Raw genomic sequence first — 21,404 nt, 5'->3', positions numbered from 1 at the left:
AGGATTTTCTCACTTTCTTTCAATTGTATCAGGTTAGCAGTGATATGCCATGGTGCGGTTTTCTATGTTTCTGCCCTGCTTTTGGTTCAGTGAGCCTCAGGGATCTGTGGGCTGATGTATATAATACATTTAGGAGAAAATCTTGCCCATTATGTCTTAAAATATGTCTTTTGCTTTGTTCTCTCTTTCTCTCCTCTTTTTCTGGGACTCCTATTACAGTTATGTTAGACTTTTTGGAATTGTCTCATGAGTCTCTGATGTGCTGTTACGTTTGTTTGTTTTTCATTCTTTTGCTTTCTGTATTTCAGTTTGGGCAGTTTCTATTGAGCTGTTATAGAGTTCACTAATCCTTTTGTGTGTGTCTGCTCTGCTGTTAAGCCCATCCAATGGATTTTTTTTTTGTCTTTCCTTTTCTGTAATTAAAAAGCATATTTATGAGGGAAGAAGAGGGAGAGGACAGAGAAAAGGTGTATATATTTATAATGTTACCTTAAAGTCCTTTTCTGAAAATTTTAATATGTGGGTTAGCTGTGGCCTGCTTCTATTGGCTATTTTTTCTCTTGAGAGTAGGGTCACATTTTCCCACTCCTTTGTGTCCGGCGTCATTTTTAGTGTATGCCGGATATTGTTTATTTAAAAAAAAAAAAAAAAGAACAGTTCAACTGCACCAGGTAAGGTTTTTCCAGAATGGGAGCATCCCTCCCTGTCAGGCATTTAGGGTGGGGCCGGTCAGTTTGATCTACGCGGGACTTCAGCTGGGTCAGGACTGAGTGGCCACTTCAGTGAGTTTCTGTTCAGCACTAAGTATGTTGAGTCTGCGGGGCCTTTTGCTGTGACGTGTCCATCCCCACCGGGCCTTGGGCCTTAGGAACATCGGTCCACTCTCAGCTCCTCTTGGTTCATGTCTTGTCTCTGTGCTCAGTCGTGCCGCACTGCTCACGCTGTGGTGCTGCGTTCCGCTGTCCCTTCCCCCCGGAGGCTAGTCTTGACTTCCCAGAGCTCCTTCCTCACATCTCATCCTTTCTGCAGGCTTCTTGTTCTACAGATGTAGCAGCTTACTAAATCTGAGCGAGTCGTTGCGCTAATCAGGAAGAGAACTTCTGAACACCTGTTTCCGCCAGGTCGGTTCTGTCTCTCTGTCCTGGACTCCCTCTGGTAACGTGTAGTCGGCTGTTTCCCGCACTGAGGAGGCCCACATGGTGGCACGGCTCCTCCCTTGTGGGAAGTGGGTCTCTCTGGCGGGGGTGGGGGGATCCCCTGCTCAGAGTGTGGGATGTCGGGGCGGGGGAGGTGCGCACGGGCAGGGACTGGCCATCAGGCCTGTCGGAACAAGAAGACTTGCTCGGGGCAGCCTCCTGGCCCCTATAGTGCTGGATTTTGTCCCAGGCTGTCTGTCCTTCTTGGCATGGAGAGGGGCGTGCCAACCTGGGCTGTTCCCGTCTCTACACCCTCAGTAAGTGCCACATCTGTCTTTGCAGCCCTGCCCTCAGGCCTGCCGCGTGCTCCCTGGCTGACACTGACACCTGGAGCTTCCCTTGGGTCTCCTGGAGACTGGCAGGCCCAGTCCTTGTCCTGTCCCTCATTACCTGCTCCCTGACTGACCCCCTGTGGAGACCCCCTGGCTCTGCCCAGGGTTAGTCCCCCTCCACACACACAGCTGAGCCTCTTTATGGGCGCAATCCCAGGCTGCCTCTGGGAGGGGAAGGGGTCAAGTATAGGGTGCTTCAGGTGGCGGGCGTGTGTGCATGGGGGCGGGTCTCATTCCATCTTTACACAGGTGGAGAGGGTGTTAGGATACCCCAAGGCTGATGGAGCCACTGAAGCCCCCGCCCCAGGAGAGGAGGGGGAGCCAAGCTTCCAAGCCTGGTCCTTGCCTATGGTAGGGCCGCACAGAGGCAGAGATGGCCCGCTGTACCTGGGAAGGGCCTTTGGGCCCCAGAAGAGCCCCCTGTGATGCAAGGAGCTCTCGAATGGCCAGGGAGGCAGGAAGAGGCAGACGGGGTGGGTATGGAGCCGGCCTCTCCCCTCCCCCATGTCCCTTTCCTCCCTGGGGTCAAGGTGACAGGAGGAGGGGCTCCCCTGCATCCTGCAGAGGGGGTGGCAGGCCCCCAGGTGGTGTTTGGGTGCTGTGGGTGGGGAGGGCGGGGAGCTTGGCAGAGGGGCCCAGCGGCTGCAGCGGGTGTGAAATATTTCAGGGCTTAATTAATTTAATTTGAGAGGTTCCTTTTCAGAGCGTGAACAGTTGTCTCCCAAGAGACGCTCGCGCCACCGCCTCCCCCCTGGCGCCTGGTGGGCGAAGGAAACGGCGGGATCTATATTGAGACTGAGCCTGCTGGGGCCAGTGTCCCCTTCCTCCCTGTCCCCTCTTTGGGCCCCCCCGTCGGGTCCTCCTTCCCAGCCTGGGAGGAGCATGCGTGGGTGTGAACCAGGAGCCGGCCGCGTGACGGTGGGGCGTGGGGGTGTCGCCGGCCTGCGGGGCCTCCACGGAGCCCAGAAACGTGGGTGCACGGGGTTTTGGATCCGCCGCGCAAGCTGAGGGTAGGGATCCGCACCTCCCCGCCCCCAAAGTGAAGGAAGAAGGGTTTGGGGAGCACGGAGCCCCAGGAGGAGGCCGGGAGAACCAGGGTGCCAACCTAGCACCCCTCCTCCCCCTCCCCCAGCGCTGGGGCAAGGGCCTGCAGGCGGGGAAAGGAGGTCGGGTCTGGTGGGCACGGGCGCCGGAGGAACGCAGGCCCAGGCGATGCTTTGGGCAACGAAGGCGCTTTGAAGTCTGGGCAACTTCAAAGCGGCCGCCCCCACCCCCATATCAGTAGTCAGTCGGAGTCTGCGAGCCCAGGGCGGCTGGGGGGTGGGGCTCGGGCTCACAGCCGGCCTTTCTGCAGAGGTGCGGTGCGTCTGAAGCGAATCCGCTGGGTCTGTGCGTCCCACGTGGGCAGGGGTGCTCCTGGAACCTGGGAGCCAAACGCGCCCACCGGGCGCCCCACCCCCCCAAGGGCACACAGTCGATCCTCCGCCTGCGGCGGTGGCGGCTGCAGCGGCAGAGCCCCCTCCTCGGAAGCCAGACGTGAGCGCCGGCGGCCCTGGGTCCCGGCCTGGGAGAGCAGAGAGGAGAGGGCGATGCTGAGGGCTGGGGGTGGGTGGGGCGGGCAGCCTCCCAAACGGCTTCTTCGTCGCCCATCTGGTGTCTGGGCGCCTGGTCAGGGTGCCGGGTAAGAGTTCAGTGGGCTGCTGGACGGTGGGGCCTGTGCCCATTTATTCATCAGAATAAACACCAGGCCTGGGGCCTGACCCCAAGCCCCTCACCCCCAAGGAGCTGGAGGCAGGGGGGAGTGGGCGGCAAGCAGCTGGAGGCCCCGCCCAGTGTCCTGTTGTGGCAGGCCCCTGGGTGCCCCAGAACGTGGGCAGCCAGGCTCGGGAAGGAGCAGGGGTGTGGTCAGAGGAGGTGCCCAGGGAGTGCTGACCACCAGCTTCCCAGGGCACAGCTCTGGTGTCACCCAGCTGTGTAGCCCTGAGCAAGTCCCCCAAGCCGGAGGGCTGCTGGGAGGGGGGTGGGGCTGCACTGGTCCCTGTCCACGGTGCTGAAAGGACCCCCCTCCCCACTGTGGCGGGAACCTGAACTCATTCCCTTCAGCGTCTTTGGGCTTCCGCCCCATCCAGCTGACTCCCTGAGCCTGTTCAAAGAGGGGGCTGGGGCTGGGGCTGGGGCTTGTGCCTGACCCAGCTGGGGAAGTGCTGCCCCCAGGCCCAGGCATGGGCAGGCTTCACCTGACCCCTTGGGCAGTGGCAGGAGAATGGGCCCCCTGCTGTGAGGACCGAGGTTCAAGTGGAAAATACTTAGGAGTCTCCTTCCTGACCAGCGGCATGGCTGGAGCGGGCGGCCACCTCCAGGCGTGGCCATCCTCCCAGAGCCCAACCTGCCCCAGAGCCTTAGCCAGGGCTCAAGTGACTGAGGCTGCGGTTCACAGGGTGCCTCCCCCCAGGGCTGTGCCTGACGCAGGCAGGGCAGTGGAGAGAGCCTCTTATGGAGGAGGCAGGACCAGACCCCCTCCCGAAAATCCTGTCCTTAATGCCTTCAGGCTGATGCTGGGTCAGGAGGCCCTGTGAGCTTTGATGCTGTAGCAGCTGCCCGCTCTGGCCAGGCACAGTGGCTTGCTGAGCGTGTGTGTGTGTGCGTGCGTGCGTGTGGGGGGGGGGGTGGGGTGGGCCGGGAGAGAACCTCCCGTTATAGTGAGGGCCCTGGACACATGTGCTTAGCCGAGGTCGCAGTCGAATGAATAGGAAGCTTTCTGAGATGCACTGGGAGGTTTACGATGGCGGAAAGGTCCAAGAAATACGTACGTGAGCGGAAGAGGCGCGGTGTCTGTCCCTGGAGCCGACAGAACAGCATATCCCTGTCTCAGTTGTGGGGGCCGGAGGCCTGAGGGCTGTGGGGGGGGCCCATTCCAGTCCCCTTCCCCGCTTCTGGCCGCTTGCTGGCCACCCTGTGTCTGCTTTCACATATGTGTGGCGTGCTCGCTGTGCCCCTCTCACAAGAGTGCTTGTCATTGGCTTCAGGGGCCACTCTGGAGGATCATCATTCTCATGATGAGATCTAGAGCTGACCTCTGCAAGACCTCTTTTTCCAAATGAGGTCACATTCGTGGGTTCCAAGGAATAGGACCCGGACTGAGCCAGGCTAGCAGAGGGTCTCTAGCCTGGAGACCCCATCGGGTGCGGAGAGAGGCACAGCCTGGTGTGCCCTTCCTCCAGTCCCCGAGTCTCCAGGAGAGCTCCATGCTGTCCAGAAGGGTCCGGGTGGGAGGGGCTGTTTTCCCCACTTCCACAGGTGAGGTGAGGAAACTCAGGCTGGGGCGCCTGTCTGGGAGCACCCGCCAGGCCGTCCGTGAGGCCATGCACCTGACTCCAGGAGGCTGCTTCCCACGTGTGTCCAGATCATACCAGATGCCAGACCTTGACCCTGGTGGTTGGAGGGCGGAGCATGTTTGTGACCTGCTGTTACCTAACAAGGGGCCCCCAAACTTGGTGGCTTGAGACAGCAAACGCTCTCTTGTGGTTCCTGAGGGTCAGGGGTCCAGGGGCAGCTGAGCCAGGCAGCTGTGCTCAGGAATCTCACGAGGCTGCGGGTGAGGTCCAGGCTGCGTTGGCTGGAGGCCTCTGTTCTTTGCCTCAAGACAAGGCAGTGGGCTCCTCAGCACAGGGACCCTGGGGAGTGGACGCCAGAAGGAAGCTGTAGCTGTCACCTCTCCTTGAAGGACACAGGGTTCTTTTCTGCCACCGTTCATTGGCCACACGGGCCAGCGTGGTGCAGTGTGGGAGGGGCCGCAGGGCTGGGAGGCTGGCTTCCAGCAAGAGGGGCCTGTGCCTCCTTCCTCATGGCCTCTGAGCACGAGCTGCTCCCGGGAGCTGGGGGAGGGGCCTCTGCAGCCCCCAAACCAGCTCTATTCTGGGCTCAGCTCAGTGCTCAGCTTCTTTGGGAAGCCCCCCGGCCGGCTGGTTCTGCGGCCCACTGCCTCTGGCTGCGTGCCCCAGGCATGTCTGACTGCACCGAGCTCCCATCTGGGACCCTTGGCCTATGGAGAACGCCATGCCTGGCCTCTGCCCCTTTGGTTCTGCCTCCAGATCCAGGCATGTGGGTATTGGCCTTGGCGTGGGTGGTTGTATGTGTGGGGACAGTGGCCAGGGCAGGACCACGAGGCTGCTGGGGGCAGCTGAGACCACCTATGATGTCCAGAGCTTCCCCAGCGAGGCGGTGTGCCTCTGCCCTGCCTGCCGTGGGCGGCTTGGGGGAGGGGGCTGGCTCAGGGCCACCAGCCCTGCTGACTCATTTTTCCAACAGCCAGTGTGGTGCCACCTCCCTGCCTCCTCCAAGGAGAGCCCAGGCAGGAGGGGTGACAGGGCTGTCCACCCCCAGGAAGGCAGGTGTGTCTGCTGTGCCGGGCTCCCTCACACCCCCGCGAGCAGAGCCCCAGAGTGAGGCATGTTGAGGTGGCAGAAAATGGGTCACTCTTAGCTATGCTTTGCGGCCCCAGGGGAGCTGGCTGCATGGTCCCAGAGGTGCAGCGGCTAGTGATGGTCTCAGGTGTTAGTGACCCTCGGGTGGCCCTGTGAGCACTGGTGGCCGGACACTGGTCTCTCCCGAGACGCAGATGGGAACCCTACGAGGTTGGGCAGGCGCTGTGCCTGGGTCAGCAGAAGCTTCCTGCCCTGGCCCCCATGAGCCTCCCTCCCCAGAACCCACGGCAGGAGCTGCTGTCCCTTGTCCCCCCGGGCCCAGGGACCCGCTGACACAGCACAGGCCCCCAGCGTGAGCACACTGCGGGTTCCGTGGGCAGGCAGCGGCTTGGTCAGCACCGCGGACAGTGGCCTTCCTCTTCAGGGCCAGGTTCCAGATTTCAGAGAGCCACCCTCCTCCCCAGAGGGACTGCTGTGTCCTGCCCCTCGGCCCACGTGCTCTCCTCCACAGGCTTTTCCGGAGCTCAGCTGCCCCCACCCTCTCCCTGAACTCTCACCTTCCTCCCGGGTCTTCAGGCTGCCAGACACCAAGAAGGGCCTTCTGGCAAACTCCTGAGGCAGGACCACGGCCTGTGGCTGAGGGGGGCGCAGGGGCTCCGTGGGCGCCCACGGAGCCCCTGCAGACGGTGTGGGGGTGGGGGGTGCCCAAGTCTCCACCACGTTCAGAGAAGCCCCAGCCCCAAGGGGCTCCACTCCCCAGGGGTGGGCGCCCGTGGTGATGGCAGGATCTGGACGTGGTGACTGGAATGAGAAGCGGCTGAGGCAGTCATTTCTGCCTTTGCTTGTGGCCCCGTGCGCATCGCTTCACGGGGCTCTGCAGGCAGGGCCGGTGGCGTTTCCAGGTGCCTGCAGAGCCCTCGGGACTCACGTGGCCCCGGCCCGTGGCCAGTCGGCAGTGCGGGGGGTGCAGGCGTGGCAGATCCTGCCACGGGGCCTGTGCTGCATGTGCACACACCTCTCGTGCTCCGGGTTCCTCTCTGCGCGGGGCCCTCCACCCCGGCACGTGGCGGACACGCAGAGACGGCGGCCAGTGGGTGCCTGCCGTGGCGCTGGCGGTTAATGACCTCATGTGGCTCCGCGGGGGGACTTTGAGGTCGGTCTGCCGTCGTCACCTGACTCCTCTCAGGCTCCCCCACGGGGGACGGGACAGGGGCCTGCCAGGGAGGGGAGGATGCACAGAGGCAGGGGGTTGGAGGGATTGGGCCACCGTGCTCTTCTGCCCGTCCAGGGGCTCAGGCAGGGGGGCAGCGCACGGGACATCAGAGATGGACCTCACACAGGAATGTTACCAGAAGGAGTCAGGCCTCTGTTTGTCCCCGCTTCCCTGCAGCAGCCATGCAGGGTGGCTGGAAAAGGGTGCTCAGCTCAGGACGCCGTGGAGCCAGCCCAGGGAGCGCTGGACCTGGCGGCCACAGGTGGAGGAATGGGGGCAGGGTGCTTGTGTGACGTGTTCCCAAGCACTTGGAGGAGGCCATGCCGTGGGGCCCCAGTGCCTGGAGGGAGAGGAGTGGGCGGCCGAGGGCTTCAGGGATGGTTCTTGGCCCCGTTAAGGAAGGACAGACTGGATGGGCCCCAGGGGTGCTGAGCTGCATGTCCGTGGGGTCTGCAGGGCTCGAAGCAGATAGTGGATGGAGTGACCAGGACTCCTGAGGGTCAGGCTCAGGGCAGCAGGCTGTGGGCAGGCCTGGGGCCACGTCAGACCAGGGCTTTCCCCAGGTGGGCGCCTTTGGCCCTTGTGGTGGAAATGGCACTGGAGGCTGGAAAGCATGGGGGGCTCATCGAAAGCCCCACCTGTCCACGTACGGAGGGCCATCCCCAGGCTGTCCCACCGCCCATCAGCCCTGACCACCCTCCTTGGCGACGGGGCTGGCGCTTGGGGCATAGAGGGTTCCCCTCCCTCCCAGATGCAGCACCGTCACTTGCTCCCCGACCTCCGCCCAAACCGAAGGGCAGTGTCTGGGCAGTGATGTCCGGGTCCTCCTCTGGGGGCTCCTGGGGCTCGGGGCACTCCAGCGTGGTTTTATTCCCAAGGACCATGACCACGAAGAGAAGGGAGGGCAAGGCCAAGCCCCAGGAGCCAGAGGGTGAGGCATCTGCTCAGGACTGCCCCCGGCCCTCCAAGGCCCCATAGGCCACCTCCGTGCTGGGGCCCCAGAGGGTCTGGCCCTTGCCAGCCCCACCTGTCTGCTCCCCACGGCTCTGGGGCTGCCCTGGCCCCCTCACAGCCACTAGGGGCCCAGCACACGCAGGGCCAACCTCCTTCCCCCTCCAGACCACCGCAGCAGGTGTGAGGGCCGGTCAGAGCCACCAGGGCAGGAGGGCCGGGCACTGCCTGCAGAGAGCTGCTGAGCGACCCCGGAGAGCACAGCCAGTCCAGCAGCTCCCCGCCCACCCGCTCTCTGGCCTCCTCTGGGCCCCAGGGGCCCCAATAGCTGAGTGAGAGCGCAGGAGTGCACCCCTGGAGCCCTGTCCCCAGCCTGGCACGGGGAGGGCCCCACACTGTCTGGGGCCTTGGGCCCTGCGTGCAGGCTCTGCTCTCAGATGGCGGCCTACAGGCCTCTGGACTCTCCTGGCCAGGCTTGGGGCCTCAGGGGGGGGCACCCCCGTTAAGGCACAGGTGTGTTTGTGCCCAAGTCTGGGGTGCAGTGGGGAGCCAGTGGGTGGGACAGCCCTGGGGGGCTCGGGGCTCTTCCTTGGCCTTTCGCCTGAGCCCTCCCCGGGATGCCCCTGGGGCTCCTCGATGCCTGGAGTCTTCCTGCAGTGCGGACACAGGCGGCCCAGCACCCTCAAGCGCCTGCCGCCTGGGCGGGACCACGTCCGCTGCTCCGGCGATCATTTGTGACGCGGCAGACTTTCCCTGCGTTGGTGTGCGCCCATGTTTGCTGCAAACACAATCATACATCACAATGGGGAGCTCTGCCTGCGCAGCTGCAGGGCTGGGGAATTAGTCTGATTGCAGGCTTCCCTGCAGACGCTGTCCTCCCACCATCCCGAGCCTGCTTAGGAGGGCTCCCCGGTGCACACTCTCCACTCTCTGCCTCTGGGGAAATGGCAGGCCTGCTGGGAACCCAGACACCCCACCCCAGGGGCCCCCAGGGCTAGGTCACCTCCCAGGGTGGCAGGGAAGCTTCACCAAGGAGGGGCACCTCCACGCTGGGTTTTGAGGGGTGTGTAGGAGTCTGCGGGCCTGAAGACTTTCTCGGCAGGGGTAGCAAGTGGAAGAAGACGAAGGCGGGGAGGGAGCTGCCAGAGTTCCAGGTCACTGCCCAGCGCCACCCCCCCGCACCTGGCCGTGCCTCCTGGCTGGCCTCGCCCCACAGGCCCATTAGCTGCTGCTGGGGGGCCGGGCCCGTGGCGTGGGGCTTGTCCCCTGGGCCCTTCGTCCCTTGGCCTTTCTGTGCAGCTGTGCAGCGGCTGGCGATGGGACCACCGAGTTTCCTTGTGCACGAAGTGGGAGTCCCTCTTCTCACACAGCGCCCGGCACGGGGCACTCGCCAGGATGGCTGTTCCGGTCACGGCGGTGGCACCGGCTGGGTCGTGTCCTGCTCCTGCCATCGACTGGCGTGTTTGTCAAGCGCCCTGTCACTTTGACACCCGTTTGTTTTCCTTTTCTCGAAGCAGGAGGATGTTTCTCCCCCGCACGTCTGTGGTTCCCGCCTTCTAGGACGCGCGTGCACTGGTGTGTGCGGTGTGTGTGCGTGTGTCCTCGTGTGGGCCCCGCCCATCGGCCCAAGCGCGTCGTCCCTGCTGTGCCGTCCAGCTGTGTTGCGTTTTCAAGTCTGCTGGGTACCCTGGTGGCTGAGCCAGAAGCACTTCACTCCTTCCCGCTTGAGGACACCTGTCCCTGCCTGGTCTTTGCTGCGCGAACGGTCTGGCAGAGCTGGCCCCAGGTCACGCCGTCCGGTTTCGGGAGTGCTCTCCCAGATGCGGCGATGGCTGTCTGCCCTGTGGGGGTCGCGTGTCTGGATCACGGGTGTCTCTTCACGGGAGGCGTCTGTCCTGAGCCTGTGGGGAGGCTGTGGGGAGCCTGTCCCCTTTGGGGTGGTGGCCTTTGCTGCCTGTTTCCCCAGGTCCCCTTGGCCCTTCAGCCTTGTTCTGGGGACTTGCCAGGCAGAGTCCTGCTTCGAACTCTGGCTTGTGCCTGCTGTCTGGAGATAGGACGGGTGGTGGGGCCGGTTCTGTCCTGGAGGCCGTGAGCCCCCGGGCCTCCAGCCATGGGTTACAGATGGGTGACAGCAACGCACCTGCCGTCTCCTCTTCCTGCTGTGCACTCCCTGCCCTTCCCGCGGACCCGGAATCACAGGGCCCAGGGCCAGAGCAAAGGCAGCCCCAAGAGGCCCCAGGGGTCTGCAGCCCTTCCTGGGGTGGGAGCCGGGGGCCTCAGCGGCCTCAGCGGCCACGATGCCGAGCCCAGGAGCTCATCTGTCTTCGCTGAGCACGGGAGCTCTGGCCCACGTGCCCCACCCACGAAGGTGCCCTCCCAGAGCTCCCTGTGCACCCGAGAGGCTGTGGCTGGCAGGCCCGCCCATCCTGACTCAAGGGGAGAGTGAGAAGCCGGGCCTGGAGGGTCAGGGGTGACCACGCTCCACGGGAGGCCACGGAGGCCACGCAGAGTTACAGATGTGCGGTCCATTAAGGGACCGTGTTTTCCATCATATGGCGAGGGATCCATTTCCCATAAAGTTGAAGGGCTCTTGCAAGTTGGTAAGAATCTCCCCTACCTAGGCCCGGCATAAAAGTGGGGGAAGGGCACACCCAGCAGCTGGTGAGCACGAGGAGTTCAAGGTCACGGCCGAAGCAGCAGCAACGGGGCCTGCGTCACCCCGAACATGGGGCAGGCATGTGCTCCGGGCCCTGACTTTGACCAGGTCTGGGTGAAGCAGTGGGGGCATCCCTCAATCCCCGTAGGAGGGGCACCCCCGGCAGAGCACAAGTCAGGGTCGGGCTGCGATGCTAAGGTCAAGGGTCCTGCCCCCTTGTCCCCAAATGCTGGAGGTAGGGGCCATCACGATAACCTTCACACGCCTGTCTGAGAATGACAGTCACCTTGGAGGATGTCACAGTTGGGGGTCCGGGCTCAGGAGCGGACAGGTGGGGATGTCCTGGTCCCAAGGCCACAGCAGGGTCCAGCCAGAGGTTAGGAGGGTGGCTGGCCGTGGCTGGGCTGCAGCAGGGGTGAGGCTGCTGGTGGCCCTGGTGGCCTGTCCCAGCCAGGGAGGGGAAGGGGATGCCTGGCTGTGGCCACATGACAAGGGAGCAGCAACCAGGACTGTGAGCCCTAGAAGCATGGTCATGAGAGCAGAGGTGGGTTCTGTCCTGCGGGGAGCCCAGGACGGGGGGGCATGGGCATGGCAGGCTGGGGTGGTGCTGCCCAGGGAGTGGCCTTAGGCCCGTCCTGCTGTCCCTGAGACACCAGTGAGCTGGACACTGTTGTGTGGGGAGGGGTGGCCCCGAACCCGAGGGCACCCTGGCTCCCCTGCTGGAGGTGCCTGGGCAGTGGCTGAAGGCCTGGGGCGGGGGCTCTCGGTGTTATGGCCTCCAGGACATGGGGGAGGGGTGCAGGGGGTCAGAGGGCTGGTCCCTGGGAGGGGGACATGGTGTGGGGCAGGGCTGCTGTTCCAAGACAGAGCTCTTCTGGGCAGTGACCAAGGGGCATGGGAGGGCGGGCAGTGGCTGTGGGTGTCTTGAGGCATACGTAGCAGAGACAGGTGGGGGACAGGAACCAGACCCTGAGTGAGGGGCCTGTGTGGGGAGTGGGTGGGGTCCCTACCGACTGGGGCCCTGGATGGGGTCTGAGGGGGCTTCTGTACCCCACAGGCCTCGTGAAGCTGGGGATTCACTGTGTCACGTGCCAGAAGGTGGCCATCAAAATTGTCAACCGGGAGAAGCTCAGCGAGTCTGTGTTGATGAAGGTGAGCTCAGGCGGGGGGCCTAAGGGGAACCTTTGGGGGGTCTGGGGGGACAGCCTGGCGGCGGGTCCCCGTGGTGAGAGTCCCATGGGTGGGGTTACAGAGAAGCCAGCCCAGGTGGGTCCCACTCGCTCCTGCTGGAGCCCAGGGCGGGCGGCTCCTGGCTACGGAGCAGCCTCCCTGTGCTGGCGTCCAGTGACCACCTTGCACCTGGCTTCCCTCCTCAGCCCTGCCCCCGCCCTTTCTCCTCGCCTCAGCCGGGGGCCCAGGAGGGACAGGCCGCATCCTGGGGCACAGTACCAACCTGCTGGGATAGCTGGCTGGGCCTCAGTTTCCCCAGTTAGACCCAGGAGGAGGCCCCTTCCTCTGAGGAAGTGACAGTTCCCCAGGGACCACAACAGCTCCTCCTGCTTCCCACCCCCCTCCCTCCCCCCATCCCGGGAGCCCGTCCTGTGGTGGAATCTGGACCCCCTTTGGGACCGGACCGGGCCCCGCACGGACTGGTGCTTGGTGGGAAGGGGTTGCCCAGGCCTCAGGTTCCCCCACCTGCCTGCTCACTGGGGGGTGTGGCACTTACACCTCTGCGCGTGGGTGGCATGCTGGGGGCTCCGCATCACCGTGGCTGCCCCCTGCCCTGGGGACTGTGCCTTCCTCATTTTCCCAGACATCTCCCGAGGCGGGCATGTGTGGCCAGTATGCCAGGAGGGCAGGGAGGGACTGGGGTGGGCCCCACTGAGGAACCCCAGGGACCAAAGGTGGGGCAGTTTTAAGAGAAGGCAACGGTGGCTTGGACGGTGGGGAGGCAGATCCTGACTTTGCCTTGGACAGCTCCTGGGACCGTGTTCAGTTGGGGACCCTGAGTTCAAGATGCACATAAGCTATCTGAACAGAGACGAGCTCAGTGGCAGGAGCCCGCAAGGCCTGGCAGGGCCAGGGTGGAGGCGCGGAGGGGCGGCCCCCCTTGTGTGATGCCCCTGGGACGGGATGGGCCAGCCCACAGGGGCGGAGACCCCATCTAGGCTGGCCCTGCTCCAAAGCCTCCACCGCCCCCATGAGCCTGACGGAGGTGTCGGGCGGGGGGCACAGCCCACTCAGATCCTACTGTCTCCCCACCAGCCAGAGACCCCCTCGAGGTCAGGGCAGCGTGGCGTCTACCTGGCCCCAGGGCTGCGTGTAGGAGGGGACGGGGTGGGTGGATGCAGGTGGCAGGGGACGCTCCCGCCCCCAGCTGGACCTCTTTCCCCGTGCAGGTGGAGCGGGAGATTGCCATCCTGAAGCTCATCGAACACCCTCACGTTCTAAAGCTGCACGATGTTTATGAAAACAAAAAATATTTGTAGGTATTGCCGGGTCTGGAGAGCTGGGGAGGGGGCAGAGGCGAGGCCGTGGGGCCCCGGGGAGGGAGCCAACTCAAGAGGGTGTCCACGGTCAGTGCTCCTGGCCCAGACCACGGCAGAGCCACCAGCTTGAACCGCCGAGGGCGTAGGGCTTCTCTGGAGGCAGGGGCTGGGGGCCGGCGTCAAGCCACAGGAACCACTTGGCCCAGTCACTCTGCCAGGGCCCCCAGGGACCCTCCCCATTCCCACTGAGGCCCCCATCTGCTCCCCTCACGGGACTGGGACCCCAGGTTGGCCGACGGCTCGATGGCCACACCAGGCCCCTCACCCTCCCTGGGCACCCACCCCCGTGCTGCCGAGGTCAGAGGCCAGCGGAAATCTCACTATCTTGGGCGCACCTGGGTTGCAAATTGGAGACTGCCCCCCTCTCCCCCGGCCCCAGGTCGCCTGCCGTGTGGCCTCAATGAGCTCACCCGGGGTGTGGGCGGTGGTCACTGGGTCACTGCAAGGGGACGCTCAGCCCTGTCACTACTGCCTGTGTGGCTGTAGGAGGGCCCCAGCCTGTGATGCCCTGTCCCTCAGGGAGGGGCTCCAGTGGCACTTTTCTTGGGGGCATTCAGATTGAGTGAGGAAATGCATGCAGGGGTCTGGCCCAGGGGACCTCGAGGTCTCAACTCCAAGCCCCAAGCCCCAGGCCCGACTTGGGGTCCCTGGAAAAGACGTGGGCACCTCATGGGCCAGGCCGGCTGGCGCCAGGTGGCCATCCACAGCCTGCCCATACTGTCCCGGGCCATGGGGGTTGGGGCACGAAGCCGGACAGCGAGGGCTGCTCTGGGGGAGCAGGAAGGCTTGGGCACATGGATTGAGGATGGTCCTAATCCCACCCTGACAAGTTTGTCCCTCTTTGGGCCTCAGTTTCCTCATAGCTGTGGCACCCCCGCCCGCCCCCCTTGCCGTGGTAGCTGGAGGCCCAGTGGCATGAGTGGCCAACTCCAAGTGTTTGAGGGTAGGGTGACCAGAGTCGCCCACGTGGGGGCCGGAGATGAGTCAGTATAGCTGTAGGGGCACCAGGAGGCGGGTTGTGGTCCTGGGGCCCCTGACACCAGTGAGTACGAGGAACTCTGTCTCCTTGAGACACCTGCACGACCCGCCACCATCGGCCTGACTGGGGCCCACCTTGCGGTCAGTGTCCAGCGACACCCCGTGAGTGTGGGGGCCGGCATTGTTGGCCACCTTCCCACACAACATGCAGGGGACCCATCGTGTCTCATTTATGTTGAGATACTTGCAGGGATGGACCTGGGGTGGGGGTCAGGAAGCCAGGGAGGGGCCTGGGACGGCAAGGCCCAGCGGAGGCACGGCCGGGCACAGGCCCAATGACAGGGACACCACGGCCAGCAGGAGAGCGATCAGGCGGCCAGGCTGGGTCCCGCTGGGCCCAGCACCCTCCCCAAGGCAGCCCTGGGAGCATGCAGGTGAAGGAGCAGGCAGGGGACCCCTTCACCGAGGTGCTGTGTTTGGGCCTCCCACTCAGGAGCAGGCCAGGACCCCTGGGATGGCCCCTCCTGCCAGAATCCCACCTGTGCCCCCTCCCTGCCCCTTCTCTCCTCAGGCCCCCTATGCCCCCACCCCTGCTGAGCCCTCCGTTCCTGCAAGACACGCTTTTGAGACGGCTGGTTCCCTACCTCCTGGCCCTCTGCCCGTGCCCTTGGCCTCCTCCAGCAAGTCCTCGGGGGTTCCTGTGGGCATCAGTGAGGCTGAGCTTGGACACAGAGGGGGGGGTGGGGTCCCTCCCCTGCAGCCACTGTCACCAGGCCAGAGACTGTACTTGCCCCCTCCAGCTGTCCCCATCCTGCCCTGCACAGGAGCCCAGAGGGCCCTTCGTCCCTGGACCCCTGCCAGCCACCTGCTCTGCAGACCAGGAAGCAGGCTAGCATAGGGGAGTGCTGGGCTGGGGACCACTGGCCTTGGGGCAGGTGCTCTGCTGTGGCCCACAGAACCAGGGAGCCCAGGCCCCTGTCAGAACCCCCTAGTGGCCCAGCCCCCAGCCCCAGCCCCAGTCAGGCCCCCAGGGCCCCCTGAGCCAGTGGGGGCAGTTACTATCCTGCTGGGGGGCCACCCTGTTTACGCTGTCTTCCAAGACCCCATTTGAGGGCCAGCCCTGGGGGACCCCCCGGCCATACCCTGCACCAGCCCCTTGGCCCACCCTGTTTTGGGGTCTCCCCTGTTGGCCTGGGCGCCCCACAGGCCTAAGCGTCTGATTCATTCCCCTGCTCTGGGAGCCCAACCTGGACTGGCAGGGGAGGGCCTAGAAGGGTCACAGCCCGGCTTGCATGGGGGTCAGCGGCCACAGCGCCCCTCTTGCCTTGAGGCCCAGCGGCCCCTCAGCCAGGGGGTCGGGCGTGGCCTGCTCCCAGCTTCCCTGCATCAGAGGCCTCCCGAGGCTGCGCTGGAGGCAGACCTGCCAGGAGGCCCATTGTGCTGAGGGTGCCGGAGGCTGGGACGAGGCAGAGGTTGGCACCGGGGCAGGCTGACCACATGGTGCACAGCCAGCTGACGCCCACATGTCCCCTGCAGATACCTGGTGCTAGAACACGTGTCTGGTGGAGAGCTCTTCGACTACCTTGTCAAGAAGGGCAGGCTGACCCCCAAAGAGGCTCGGAAGTTCTTCCGACAGATCATCTCTGCGCTAGACTTTTGCCACAGCCACTCCATATGGTGTGTGCCCCGACCCTGTCAGATGCCCCCATCCCATCAGGTGGCCCCATCCCCCACTGGGTACCCCCTATACCATCAGGTGCCCCCTACCCTACCAGGTCTCCCACCGGGTGCCTTCCCATCCCCCCAGGTGCCCCCCACCCCACCAGGTGCCCCCCACCCCACCAGGTGCCCCCCATCCCACCAGGTGCCCCCCATCCCACCAGGTGCCCCCATCCCATCAGGTGCCCCCCACCCCACCAGGTACCCCCCTGTCTCCTACCAGGTGCCCATCCCCCACCAGGTTCCCTCACCCCACCAGGTGCCCCCCCATCCCCCCAGGTGCCCCCCACCCCACCAGGTACCCCCCATCCCACCAGGTGCCCCCCATCCCATCAGGTGCCCCCCACCCCACCAGATGCCCCCCCATCCCACTAGGTGCCCCCCATCCCATCAGGTGCCCCCCACCCCACCAGGTACCCCCCCATCTCCCACCAGGTACCCCCCCATCTCCCACCAGGTTCCCCCACCCCACCAGGTGCCCCCCCATCCCCCCAGGTGCCCCCCATCCCATCAGGTGCCCCCCACCCCACCAGGTACCCCCCCATCTCCCACCAGGTAACCCCCCATCTCCCAGCAGGTACCCCCCGTCTCCCACCAGGTGCCCTCCCATCCCCCCAGGTGCCCCCCCATCTCCCACCAGGTGCCCATTCCCCACCAGGTGCCCCCACCCCACCAGGTGCCCCCCCATTCCCCCAGGTGCCCCCTAATCCCACCAGGTACCCCCCACCCCACCAGGTGCCCTCCCATCCCCCACCAGGTGCCCCCCACCCCACCAGGTACCCCCCCATCTCCTACCACGTACCCCCCCGTCTCCCACCAGGTGCCCATCCCCCACCAGGTGCCCTCCCATCCCCCCAGGTGCCCCCTAATCCCACCAGGTGCCCCCCATCCCATCAGGTGCCCCCATCCCCTACCAGGTACCCCCTATCCCATCAGGTGCCATCCCCTACCAGGTGCCCCCCACCCCACCAGGTGCCCTCCCATCCCACCAGGTGCCCCTCCCTGTCTCCCACCAGGTGCCCCCCATCCCACCAGGTGCCCCCCACCCCATCAGGTACCCCCCCACTCCCCCCCCCGTCTCGCACCAGGTGCCCATCCCCCACCAGGTACCCCCTCCCCACCCTTGCACCCCCCCCACCCCGCCCCGTGCCCCTGGGGCAGACAGCACATTCTCTTTTGACCCCTTTCAGGAACATCAGGAAGCTTCTGCCAGGTGTCCACCCAAGGCTCTGGGAGCCCCTTCCTCAGCCTTTTTAGGGCTCCTGGGGCCAGGTCACCCTGGATTGGAGGGGCTCGGGATGGCCTCAGCCCAGAGCTCTTATGGTGGGGAGACCCCAGAGAGTAAGGCAGGAGCCTGCCCAGGATGGGTGGGAGCACGTGGTGTGACCCCAGAGGGTCCCTGTTTCTCCATCCCAGCAGCCAGGCAGGCGACTTCTGATTGGCTGCCTGTGACATCACCAGGCTGGGCTGCCATTGGCCCCGTGCTGTGTGGGTGGGCTTTGGGGGAGGGGGAGGCAGCTAGGGGACCGGTCAGCCTCATTCCCGCCTTCCTTCCCAGCCACAGGGATCTGAAGCCAGAAAACCTTCTACTGGATGAGAAGAACAACATCCGAATCGCGGATTTCGGCATGGCGTCGCTGCAGGTTGGCGACAGCCTGCTGGAGACCAGCTGCGGGTGAGCGGAGCCGCAGGGCCAGGAGGGGGCCGGGCCGCTGCCCCTGAAGGCCTGCGCTCGGGCACAGCCCCCAGCCCCGCCCCCCCATACAGGCCGCCAGTGGTCTCTGCTGCGGCTGGGGGCAGGGTGGGGGTGGGGCGGCCACAGCCCCAGGACCTCTGGCTCCGCTCCCTGATTCTGCTCCCAAGTGCCGTGCAGTGAGTGACCCGCCAGGCCCAGACCCTCCTTCCGCTCTCTGGCCGTGTCCTGGAAGGCTGGTCCAGTCCCAGCGGCCACCTGCTCGCTCAGGGGCATCCCGGGCGGGCCATCTCTCTGCGGAGCCCATTCAGCAGCGCCCCAAGGTCCTTCTTCTGACTGTGCTCTCCTGGGACCCGGACGGCAGGCAGATGGCCTCGAGCGTGGCAGAGCCCAGAGGCTCCACAGCCCCTGTCTCCCCCAGGAGCACACAGTGTACCCAGCGGGGATTAGGTTGTAAGGGGGTTGCCATCAAAGTCCCCTGAGCTTCCTGCTGGGCCTGAGGGCCCCACAGCGGGGCATCTGCTGCGGGCAGAGCGTGCCTCAGGGTGTCTGCGCTGCTGTGGTCCTGGGGGCAGCCCGGAGGTCCGGGTGGGGTGGGACAGCCAGGGCAGGCGGCAGGGCCCGGGCCTCGGACCTGACCGCCGCTTTTGCCTGCAGGTCCCCCCACTACGCCTGCCCCGAGGTGATCCGGGTAAGTGGCCGTTGCCCCCACACCCCCACCCTAGTCCCTGCCTGACCGAGGGCCTTCCCCACGTCAGCTGTGCGGACCCCCAGGCCCCGGCTGGCTCCCTCCCCGACCCTGGGTCTGGGCGAAGCCCCCCACCCCGGGCGCTCACCCCGCCAACCCCACTGCCGCCTGCAGGGGGAAAAGTATGACGGCCGCAAGGCGGACGTGTGGAGCTGCGGCGTGATCCTGTTCGCCCTTTTGGTGGTGAGCCCCCTGCCCGTCCTCCCTCCCTCCCTCCCGTGGTGCTGCCCGCGCCCCCCCTCTGCCCCGCCTGAGGTGACCCCGGTCCCTGCCGGCAGGGGGCTCTGCCCTTTGACGACGACAACCTGAGGCAGCTGCTGGAGAAGGTGAAGCGGGGTGTTTTCCACATGCCGCACTTCATCCCGCCCGACTGCCAGAGCCTGCTGCGCGGCATGATCGAGGTGGACGCGGCCCGGCGCCTCACGGTGGGTCCCAGGCGTCGTGGAGGGCCCCCCCCCCCGCCACCCCCGGAGCCTGCGAGATCCCTGCCAGGGGCCACCCTGTTAGGGCCGGGCTCCCGTCTCCGGAGCCTCCTCCCAGAGGGAAGGGCCGGCCCGTGCCTGAGTGTGGTATGGGGGGCTCTGGGTGCGTACGGCGTGTGTGAGAGGGAGCACAAGGGTTGGAACCGTGTGCACGTACACGTGTGCACAGCTGCGCGGGCGTGTGTGCACAAGCACAGGCAGGTACACAGGGATGCACACGTGGTTTGGGAGTGCTGGTGTGCCTGGCAGGCCGGTGCCCACAATACAGGCCCCTGCCTCCCGGGCTGTCCAGGGCTAGGTTGGTGTGAATAGTTCCTCACCACCGCTCCCCAGGACAGCTGGGGACCAGAGAGGGTGGCAGGGGGTAAGCTCCCGCTTCTGAAAGAGGCCCCCAGCTGGCCGTCTCCAGCCTCCCTGGGGCTCAGCTAGTGCCGGGCTGGCAGGTCCCCAGAGCGAGGGCAGCAGGACTCCCCTGACTGTCCTCTGCCGGACAGGGGCGGCCCGGTGCCCAAGGGGCCACCCTCTCCCCTCCTCCCAGCCAGGCTGTCCTGGGTGGAGTTGGGGGGAGAGCAGGGCTGGCCCCCAAGCCTCCTGCTCACACCTGCACCCAGCCCCTCCCTGTGCACAAGGAGGGCCGCCCTGGCCGCTTCCCCTGCTCTCCTCCCCTGGCCTCGGCCTGGAGCCGCCAGACCCAGGAGGCCACTCTGCTTCCCTGCTCGCTCCCTCTGCCCCCAGCCCTGCCTGCAGCCCCCAGCCCTGCCCACCTTCCTTCTTTCTCTAGGCCAGCATTTCCTCTTCCACTTGGGATACGCAGGGTCAGGGGTACTAGGTCAGGGGTGCAGCCCCTCTCCATGCTCCCCCCACATTGCCCCACCCCGTCCCTTCTCTCCTCCCCTCCCCACCCCACCCCTCCTGTGCTGCTCTCTGCACACTCCTGTGGTCCTCCCTCCCCGTGCTCCCGCCCCCTCTGGCCTCCTAACGTGGGCTCCCCCCTCCCTGCTCGTACTAACTCCCTGTTTCTCTTTCCTTGTAGCTAGAGCACATTCAGAAACACATATGGTATATGTAAGTAGCTTTTCCTCCCACATCACCTGCTTTGCCTGTCACCCGTCACCGTGGCCTGGAGGGCCTGCTAGGGAAGGCGGGGGGCGACCCAGCCCAGCGCAGGCCGGCTCCCAGCCTCAGCCGCTCCTGGCCCTCAAGGCCCCCCGGGCCGGCCTGCGCTGGGCACAGGCCGGACGCAGGAGGTGTGCAGGGGCCGGGTGCAGGGAGAGCAGCAAGCTGCAGGGCCCCAGGAAGGGGTGGGCCCCGCCCTCCCAGCACCTCAGGGTGGGGGCGGAGAAGCCCCAGGCTGCAGAGGTGGGGGTGAGTGACCCCACGGTGCCTGTCATCCGCAGAGGGGGCAAGAACGAGCCGGAGCCGGAGCAGCCCATCCCCCGCAAGGTGCAGATCCGCTCGCTGCCCAGCCTGGAGGACATCGACCCCGACGTGCTGGACAGCATGCACTCGCTGGGCTGCTTCCGGGACCGCAACAAGCTGTTGCAGGACCTGCTGTCCGAGGAGTACGTTGGCGGGGGCTGCGCTGTGGCCAGGGGGCGGGACCCTCGGGGGAATGGACTTGCCGACCCTTCTCCCTGCCTCTCACCCACTGCAGGGAAAACCAGGAGAAAATGATCTATTTCCTTCTCCTGGACCGGAAAGAAAGGTACCCGAGCCATGAGGACGAGGACCTGCCCCCCAGAAACGAAATAGGTATAAGGTCCCAGGGTGGCCTGGTCCCATACCGCCCCCTCCAGGCCCAGCGGGCTGCCTGGCCCTGACCCCTGTCTGCACACAGACCCTCCTCGGAAGCGTGTGGACTCCCCAATGCTGAACCGGCATGGCAAGCGGCGGCCGGAACGCAAGTCCATGGAGGTGCTCAGCGTGACAGACGGCGGCTCCCCGGTGCCCGCGCGGCGGGCCATCGAGATGGCCCAGCATGGCCAGAGGTGCGTGCCTTCCAGGAGGACCCAGCACTCTGCCTCCTGGTGGCCCGGCCTGGTCGGCACTGGCACTCCTTCCTCACGGGCTGTGCTGGGCCTGGCGTGGCTCGCCTCTGCCCCCTGGTCCTGGGGCCGGGCCCAGGCCACCGGGTGGGGCTGGACCACGCGCTGTGCCGGGGGGGCTCGGTGGGGCTGCTTGGGCTGCTTGGGCTGGACTGGACTGAGCTGGGCTTGGCTGAGCTGGGCTGAGCTGGACTGGGCTGGACTGGGCTGGGCTGAGCTGGACTGGACTGAGCTAGATTTGGCTGGGCTGGACTGGACTGAACCGGGCTAGACTGGACTGGACTGCGTTGGATTTGGCTGTGCTGGGCTTGGCTGGGCTGGGCCGGACTGAGCTGGACTGGGCTAGGCTGGGCTGGGCCAGACTGAGCTGGACTGGGCTAGGCTGGGCTGGGCCGGGCCGGGCTGAGCTACACTGGGC

The 21,404-nt window shown here is 65.5% G+C and overlaps 1 protein-coding gene across 16 annotated transcripts in view; it reads left to right on the top strand.

The window, feature by feature from the left end:
• BRSK2 (BR serine/threonine kinase 2) overlaps positions 1–21,404 on the top strand; it is a 59,750-nt gene that overhangs the window by 23,693 nt on the left and 14,653 nt on the right. For 15 of the 16 annotated variants that reach the window (XR_006297547.1, XR_006297544.1, XR_006297545.1 and 12 more), the window contains exons 2-12: positions 11,830–11,924; positions 13,172–13,257; positions 15,836–15,976; positions 17,577–17,693; positions 18,369–18,402; positions 18,574–18,642; positions 18,738–18,884; positions 19,975–20,006; positions 20,339–20,503; positions 20,596–20,693; positions 20,779–20,929. Coding sequence is in view for 12 of the 16 variants with exons in the window: in XM_043582057.1 (XP_043437992.1) it covers positions 11,830–11,924; positions 13,172–13,257; positions 15,836–15,976; positions 17,577–17,693; positions 18,369–18,402; positions 18,574–18,642; positions 18,738–18,884; positions 19,975–20,006; positions 20,339–20,503; positions 20,596–20,693; positions 20,779–20,929 (1,135 nt within the window). In the remaining 4 variants the exon portion in view is untranslated. Of the gene's footprint in view, positions 1–11,829; positions 11,925–13,171; positions 13,262–15,835; positions 15,977–17,576; positions 17,694–18,368; positions 18,403–18,573; positions 18,643–18,737; positions 18,885–19,974; positions 20,007–20,338; positions 20,504–20,595; positions 20,694–20,778; positions 20,930–21,404 lie in introns of those variants that run through there. The other variant, XM_043582063.1, reaches the window with a different exon arrangement.

Source organism: Prionailurus bengalensis, chromosome D1 (genome assembly GCF_016509475.1).
Source record: "Prionailurus bengalensis isolate Pbe53 chromosome D1, Fcat_Pben_1.1_paternal_pri, whole genome shotgun sequence".
Classification (NCBI taxonomy): Eukaryota; Metazoa; Chordata; class Mammalia; order Carnivora; family Felidae; genus Prionailurus; species Prionailurus bengalensis.
The sequence above is the reverse complement of the archived record's forward strand: the minus strand, read 5'-3'. Positions and strand labels throughout refer to the sequence as shown.